Source organism: Poecilia reticulata, linkage group LG4 (genome assembly GCF_000633615.1).
Source record: "Poecilia reticulata strain Guanapo linkage group LG4, Guppy_female_1.0+MT, whole genome shotgun sequence".
In the NCBI taxonomy this organism is placed as follows: Eukaryota; Metazoa; Chordata; class Actinopteri; order Cyprinodontiformes; family Poeciliidae; genus Poecilia; species Poecilia reticulata.
Genome location: NC_024334.1, coordinates 22971463 through 22980422, shown reverse-complemented (window position 1 = coordinate 22980422; position 8960 = coordinate 22971463). Strand labels below are relative to the sequence as shown.

Sequence of the window (8960 nt, the reverse complement as noted above, 5' to 3'; positions counted from 1 at the left end):
TATATAGAGAGAGAGAGAGAGAATTTTGTCATGCCGACACAAACCTTAGGGTTTTTGGTGGGATTCGTGCTGTAAACTACCATACATTAGCATGCATTTATGAAATAAAGGTGTAGAGTGCACTGAACTTCAGTGTCACTGTAAAATTGTTGCACAACCACTAAAAAGAGAGAAGCAACAGTCATCTGTGCCTGGAGCCTCTGACATTGGGACTTTTTGAAATCAGATCACAGAGTAAAACTTTTTTGAGAATACCTCCGCAGAGATGTGAAGTACTGCACTGGTGTGAAAGTGCACATGTGTAGAATACACAAGGTCAAAGTGCATGTGTGTCTCAACAGCATGCCCTGGGATGAGCACTACAGCAGATTCCAGGTGTTACTCTGAACAGTAACGCAGTGCCGTCTAACTTTTTCCCAATCAGCATCCCAAAGTACCATCGGCTTCCAGACAGCAGCATCATTTTTGCATTTTATTTTTGAATTTACCATTTTTACAATTATACACAACTCTGTGTTGGTCTGTCACATGCAAACCCAGTGAAGTAATTTCTAGGTTGGGGTTTAACTTGGCAAAAAGGGAAAAATTTCAAGGGTTATAAATACTTTCCTAAGGTGCTTTTCGAAAGTGCTCGCATGGATGAAGGCTTAGTCTGATAACTAGCAAAATAATAAAAAAAATTAGTTGAAATTTAGGAATCAAATCTCGTCAGCAGGGTCAGTGTAATCTCTTTCACTGATTCTCCATCCCACCCGAGTACTCCACGCTACAAATGGAAATTTCTTCTATTTCCAAACCATCCCTTGGCCACCATTAGCTACTGCGTGCACACACTTACAATTTTCATTCCAGAGTATGAGCAGCTCAATTAAACATTTACGTCCGTAGCTGTTGAGTAATTTGCTGAGATTCAGCTAGACTATGTAAAAAGTAGGTCTCAGGATAGACTTACACAGAGACAGGCAGGGGGGTGATGGTATGGGTCAAGCCCACCGAGTCATGTTCATTTTTTTATTGTATTTTATTTTTTTAACTCCGTATCCATGTCGTATGAATTCCAGGCTTTTATAGCTGACACGGGCAAAGTGAAATAGAAATGCTTGTAGGGTGATAAAAGGGTGATCTCACAACAAAAGAAAGCAAATAAGGTGAGACTAGTTTAGCAGCGAGAGCTGAGTGATTGTGAATGAAGAGAAGACGAGTTTTAAAAAAATCATCTGATGGGATTCCTTTGAATTTTCTTTATTACAGAGAAAACACATTTAATGTTCATCAAGCTCAGTATTTAATTGCTTTTAATGATAATATAGCAAAAGTACAAAATCAAAATCAAACATCTGTAATTCCAACAAATTATAGATGGTTTTTTTTTTGTTAGTTTTTTTGCCGATTGTTGATATTTTCCATCTATATTTTAAAGCTACGCTAGAGCAAGTCTCAGTAGTATTTTTTACCTTTTTCATTTGAGGTGTGTTATGTGGTAACTGAGTCACAAACTGCAAAGACTATTTGTGTCCTCAGCATTTGTTTTCACCTCTAGTGCAGATGGGAGTGGAAATTATATCCTAACAAGCTTTCACACTAAAAAAATTTGAAAAATGTAAAAATGTGCTTTTAAGAGGAAGAAAAACTAAAATAGTTTTATGTAATCAGAGATGGTTCCATTTTTTTTTAGCACAAATGCTTGCATGCATGTATTTAAAAGTAATGAGATTCATACAAAAAAAAAGAAACTTAATCTTCCTCACTCTCATAAAATTGTGAAGCTTGGAAAGGCACCAAAAATTAGTTGTTGACAATTAGATGATTGCTGAAGAGCCCGTCTTTCCTTTTGGTTCAGAAAAAAGTCTCTGTAGTGCCTTTTTATTCCCCCTGTTTAACTCCCCTTCCTTCAGTGGCTCTCAAGGCAGCTGGGAGCCGCCCGGCAGGGGGATTCTGCTCACACTTGGAAGCTTAAAAATTTAATGAGACTTTCACTTCACACTCCATCCTCTTCTCTTTATAGCGATGGAGATTCTGCACGCTGATACCCTGACAGGCTTAAATGGGAAAACCTCGGAGATAAACAAATGTGGCAATGGATGCTTGGCCAACAAGCTCCAAGATTCAGGTGTCCCGAGGAGAGCCAGTGGGAGGCACAGCTTCAGTGTCCTGGGCTCCTAATGGAAAAGATTTGCAAAATAAAAAAGCTACGAGAGAATGTCACACCATGCTAATATATAACCAGATAGGTCAGTTGACAAAAAACCTTTTTTTTTTAAATTATTGTTATTATTCAGGGAGGAACATCCTTGTTTTGTTGTGTTTACAGAATAAACTTGACTGCACAGAGTCCAACTTAATCTGTTAAGATTATGCATCTCACTTTTCTCTTGGAAAGGTATATCATCAACATGCAGTTCACATTACCAAAAGAATGACAGTAATTGTAACTGTAAGAGAGATTTCTAATATTTAACCTGTGGTAGTGCATTTAGGCCATACACCAATCACATGCTTTTATCTTGTATTAGTTGAACCTGATAATTAGGGTAATGATCCACGTGTAATTTAAAGGGATAGTTTTGGATTTTTGATGTTTGATTTTCAAAATGGCTTTCAGCAGGTTATAGATCATCTACAATGGATACATCTCTGGGTGTAATCTAGTATAGATTACACAAAAGCAGACATCTGCCGTGTTAAAACATCAAGTTCAAAACAGTCATATTGATAGCATTAGTGTTTATACAGAAGCCAGGTTACTTACAAGGACAAGAATGCATCACCAATATTCATACTCTCTGAAACATACAGAGGACAGAGCATGTAAAGCATTTCTTGTCATAGTGTCTGAATGATATGACGACACTAATATTAAGTAAGTGCTATTTGTTTTCCCCCCCCATGTCTTCTTACTTTTCAGTACACGATTGTATATCCAGTTCAATTCAATTTATTACTAGCGTTCCGATTCACAACAAATTTCATCTTTAGGTTTTGTACGAGGTAGACATATTCCATTCATATTCTGTATTTAGAAGGAACAGAAGGAAAAGTTGTGAACGATGACGTCAATTTTCCGCTATGCTTTAGAATGGTAGTCCACCTGTAGTTTGCCAATGGCAGAGTAGAAAGTGAACAAAGCCATTCAAGCGAATGAATTTCTAGGAAATTTTCTGGTAAGCCTCCATAGCATCAACGTGGTGCATTATGTACATTACCGCTGTGGACACAATTGGATAAAATCTAAAACTTGAACAGAATCCATGCCTCCAGAAAGCAATTTGTTTCTCAATAGCCAACGGTCCAGACCCTCTGGACAAAGCTAAGCGTAGAAGGAGGGGCAGGTTTTTCCCTGGCTAACACCAAAGCCAGTGATTGTTTATATGGGAAGTGAAGGTTGGAGGCAGAGCACAGACAGTGTGAAACACATTCTGTGAAATGGTGCAAGAAGCTAGTAATGAGTATTATATAGGTTTTTAAAACCAATTTGATACATTTTTAACAATGTGTTCTTTTTCTATTAGATACTTACTTTGGTCATAAACTCTTTACATTTTCTTTTCTTGATCTCTGTTTCACCAAGGAATATAAAAAGGGAGGCATGAACTTTTGCCTGATTTTTCATGGTAAATAATCAGCAGTTTCATCATAAATAACCAGCCTGGGTTTTAAAAATTCATGAAATAAGATCCACATTAATTATGACATTTTTTTTTCTTCAGATTGGAGTTATTTTATCATGCTAGAAATCTTCTTTGGTTTGGCCCCTTCTTAGACCAGCCATTACATTCATCCTCAAAGTCCACCTAATCTGAATGCATCTTTAATGAAGATGTAAAGAGAGTGATAGGAGGTAATATGCTAACTGGTAATAATAACCTTTACCAGAATCTCACTTGAGAAATCTTGAACTATCCTTTTAAAGTTTGAGAAGGATACGATTAACATACAGTTCACATTAGCTGCAGGGTAATAACATTTTTAACTGTGAGACAGCGTTAAAATATTTAATATGTTATAGTATATCTCATTATTACTCTAGTCATGCACAGCTCCATTCTGTACTTTTCCAAACGCTGTGGACGCTGGATCAATAAAGGTATAACTGAAATCTGCACAAACTTGACACAGCACATTGTGCTGGTAATATAACACCTGCTCATTTAAAAAAAAGTCTTCTGAGCTAAATCATCTTGTTTTGAATGTCACTTTGTAAGATCTATAATAAAAGTGAGATACCATTCCATTCAGTCAGTCATTCAGCCAAATAGACAATCAGTCATTTAGTCAGAGAGCCAACTAATCAACTGGCCATACACCTGCAGTCTTTCAAGCCTGTGATTCAGCAGAGCAAGCCTGGAGGAGGGCAATGGGAGGGAGGAAATATTGAGCAAAGTGGGAAGAAAAGGGAGAAGAAGAGCATAAAATCTATAAGCTACAGTCGAAAGGTCCAGTGCCTGTCTTTGGGTATCTTTTGCTCTCTCTGGATGTCTTTATTAGCTGGAGACCTTAGTGTGATAGCAAAAGCACAGACGGGGAAAATTAAAAACATAATGAATGTGGTGTTAATAACACCTGACATCATGGCTTCCATTTGGAACGGCATGTTTGCACTCCATCATTGCTGTACCCCATCTATCCCCAAATACCCACAGTTTAGTTCCGGCATATCAGCCGCCCAACCGCGGTTATTGACAGTCTTGCATCAATTTCATGGGGCTTCTTATCATGCTTGACACACAACCTTTCTAAACTGTCAGAACAGAGTAATATTATGGCCTTTTATGTGGATCAATTGGCCAGTTTGGGGCGTAGAGGGCAGGAAGAGGTGGAGTACACAAAAGGTCAACCATGGCTTTCAATCATTTGAAGATTATTAATGAAGGATGAAGTTTGCTAATGAATGCAGAGCTGGAGAAACTGACAGGAAGGGAAGAAGAAATGGAAACATCACAGGATGGAAAAGAGTTCACTTAAAACAAAAGTTTTATTTTTAAATTGGATCCAGTTGTGTAGGAGCAATTGACCACTATAGTACACATTCCAGATCCTGGTGCTTTTAGTGATAATTGCACTTCAGTTTTTAGGTCGCAGTGCCAATCAGGTGTTTGCACAAAGTTACCATTGGCTTGAATATCGTATTATTTTGAACCTTTCAGGATAGATTTGTTCAAGAAGTATTTTCCAGTCTATGCCAGGTTTGAGACCTGGTAGTGCCAGAAAAACTTAGACTGATTGCTTTTCTTTTTAAGGTTTGAGTCAGAAAGTCAAAACTTGAACACTGCTTGGCGCTCCAGCAGCACAACAATTCCAAACAAACATCTTTGCAAATTGTCATCCCATTTCCATTTCACTTTGTCTGTGTCAGCTGTAAAAGCCTGGAATGAAATGAGAGTAAACATTACACTTCAAAAGAGTTCCTACTCTCAACTCTAGCAGAATCTACAATATGTCAAATGACCTTATGACTACGGTTGTGTTTTTATTTGTGTTAAGCATTCAAAGATTGACTTGGTGGAGTGCTTTTGATAACCTAAAAACACTTCTCCTTTAGCCCAGGAACTTATGGCTTAGCAATCTCCTTTGAGATTTTCTTTCTTCTCCATCAATTTTTGAAAGTTACCACAGATAATCACATTCTTTTTGATTAACAGTGGTTTTTGACACTAAGGGCCTGACAAATGTCACGTCTGAAAGTGGCTCATGAAAACTGTATTTAATTAAATAGTTAATTAAAAGTTTATTATCTCAGAGTTGTAAATTGTATGATTGTTGCATAAAAAAAAACAAACAGTTCAGTTGCATCATTAAAGGCACAAAATTATCCATTGATTCCTGTAGATCAGAAGTTGCAGCGTTTTGTGTAAGTGGAATAGAAAGTTGAGTCAAATTGAAATTTTGTGTTAACCAGACTGCAGCTGCTTTGCTTCAAGTGATTTTATGATGGAATGAAATGAGGCTTCCCATCTTCTCATCTGCTTACAGAGCTGTTCATTCAATAAGCACACTGTATTTCTACTCATATTTCATAGTTCCATGCTCTTGTATGTCGGATAAAACCAAAACGAAGAAACCTCGGTGGTAATAAAAATGAGCAATGATGTCGCAACTAAGACTTCCTTCACTAACAACAGAGGAGAAGAAGAAGAAAAGCAAATTGATAATATTGGTTATTGATGCTAATAAACATGCAAGCCTAAAACATTTCAAATAATAACGGATGATATTACAGTTGCTTTTCATTTGGGCAATTTGAAGTTGTTTCTACAATTACCAGACACTGGTTGGGAATACAGTGTAATCCAGACAGTTTTTTTATTTTTTTCTAGGCTGTGTCAAGTATTGTGAGAGGTATTTTCAGAAAAGCCCCTCATTCTTTTTCCCCTCTTTGCGTTTTTCTCTCCTTCAGGGCGCTTCTTCCAGCTTGGTGGTCAAGTTTGCCGACACAGACAAGGAGCGCACCATCAGACGTATGCAGCAGATGGTAGGGCAGTTTGGCATCTTTAATCCAGCCATCGCCCTTCCCTTTAGCACCTACAGCTCTTACGCACATGCGGTGAGTTGGAAAAAGCATATGTTACACAGAAATGTAAACATTAGAGAAAACCAGAGTGTAGTCATCACAAACTACTGTAATAGCAGATGTAGTTTAACATCTGACAGTGTTCTCAGAGTCTTGCAGTTATTTGCTTTGTAACAGCAGAAAACTTGGTCGCTGTTTTATTTCATTGTTAAATGTGATCATTTACAGAAGATGGTATTGGGTATGTGAAACAAACAGCTTCTATTGTGACACTGTTGACTGTTATTTAAGGAGGACAAAACATGAGCTGTCAGATGATGTGTTGATTCAATTGTTGCTGCACTTTCTCCTTTCGTTTCATTTTCATGGGTCCAACAGGAGACGAGACAGAAATAAGACCACTCTGTTTAAACTCATTTAATCTTTAGTGCTGTCACATTGATAATTTACAGCTGTTTATCGACATATTTCTTTAGTGTCTGAAGGGTACAAAACATATTATTGGCTTGCATTGCTGGTATTAGTTGGCATCAAAAGAAATAAGGAAAATGCAACCTTTAATTGGAAAATGCTCCATGTTGGTGTGATGCAATTCCCAGCTATGAATTCTGACTTTATAGATGAAAGCAGAGTTTGCACCATTAACCAGCCTTATCGTTGTTGATGAATAAAAAACAGTGCCATACTAAATTTCCTTTAAAATAAATGTAACAGGAGAGTTGTTTCAATTTTTACTTAACTTTTTGAAGTTTACCAGATTGCCAACAGCAAGACTCCTACTTTAAAGGAGTATTACTATTCAGTGACTATTGTTTTTAGACGTTTTTCAGAAAGACAAAAGTACATGCCAAAAGTAAGGCCGATTGATGTTGTTGTTCATAAATTAGACCATGGCACAGTTGGGGACTATAGGTAGTTATATCTAGTGGCATTAAGTAAATTAATAACACTAACTTTAACTTGTTACTCAATAAAACATTAAATAGATTATTTTTATGGAAATATCCATGATTAAAATATATCAACTATACATTATTTTCTGTGGAAAAAGCAAAGCTGCATGTTCATAAACACTTTGAATGGAAGTTGTGCCTCATCTCACGATGGTTATCTTTGGCAAATATTACAAGCTCCTTTACCCTGCGTAAACACAAAAGCTTTTTGTTTAAACTGATTCACATGAAAACATGCGTATGCACATAAGTATTAAACCTTCACACCGTAAGCTCTGAAGGTCTATCAGGTACAGTTTGAACATCCAGCATTTACAGCGTCACCATCTATCTGCTGCCTCAATTTCTACCTAAGATTATTACATTTAGAGCTGCTGAGATCCAAACATGTTCCAGTCCTTTTCGTTCTTTTGAAACCAAGACACTCTCTGTATTTTTTGATTTAAGGCTTATAGCACTGTGGGATGACAATTTGCAAAGTTTTGATTTGAATGTGAACATGTAAAGGGGTGCTCATTGTCTAGTCATCATTAAATAGGTGATAGGTACATTGATGTTATTTAATGAGTTGAAATGATTTGATTAATGTCAATTTTAATACTGCTATCGTTGCTACGTTTAGATATTTACAATTACAAACACACACAGTTGCAAAAGTAAAGATTGTTTTAATTTTTAGAAAAAGCCTTTAATGTAATTATTGTTAATTTGACAAGCTTACTGAAATAGTTGCACTAGTATTACATTTGAATTGGAATAACCTATAAATGTTGCATGGTAAACTACCCAATACTACTAACTAGTTCCGACTCTAAAATTTCACTTTACACCAGTGATTTCTATCTTTGTGATTCTAGCAGTAATCCACTTTCATCAAACTTTGTTACAGAAATTCTCTCACAGATTTCCCTCTCTTTGCGGCGGTGCCATTACGCCCAGTCCTCCGATAGGCTCAGCATGTCGGCATGTGCACCTTTAGTTAGCCGTACCCTCCAACCTCTTCATCAGCTCTCCCCTGCCCTCCTGCCACATCGCCCCCACCCCCTCAAGGCGTGACATTATACACACAGCAGACCGCCGCGCTTTGATGAGTTCAGACAGCCTATGAACCCCTCTCTCCATGCCCCTCCACCCATACATCGCCTTTCCCTCCCTTCCTCCCGCTGTCCCTCTTTCCAGACCCACAATGTGCTGTGGGCTCGCCCTGAATATTCCACAGGCAACTTATCTGTACACAAACTTTCTTCTTTCCTGCTGAAGAGAAGCGCATGTGGAGAGACCCCCCACTCTCACAGCTTACACGTATACACCTGCAGACTGCCTGCTTGAAGGACAGTGAAATGAATTTAAGAAAAGCTTCCCATCCTGCACTGAGATAAAAAAGCATGGCATCTGTGAGGAGACACTGCATAAATGCAGAAAATAATACATACATTGCACAGAATACACTTTCTGGAATGTAGTGGTATGAATTAATGTTTCTCATCATCTATCAGAAT

The 8960-nt window shown here is 37.6% G+C and overlaps 1 protein-coding gene across 10 annotated transcripts in view; it reads left to right on the top strand.

Annotated features, from left to right (window-relative positions):
- celf5a (cugbp, Elav-like family member 5a) overlaps positions 1-8960 on the top strand; it is a 239498-nt gene that overhangs the window by 199788 nt on the left and 30750 nt on the right. For all 10 annotated transcript variants that reach the window (XM_008407185.2, XM_008407177.2, XM_017304382.1 and 7 more), the window contains exon 6: positions 6395-6541. In XM_008407185.2, coding sequence (XP_008405407.1) covers positions 6395-6541 — 147 coding nt within the window. The remainder of the gene's footprint in view (positions 1-6394; positions 6542-8960) is intronic.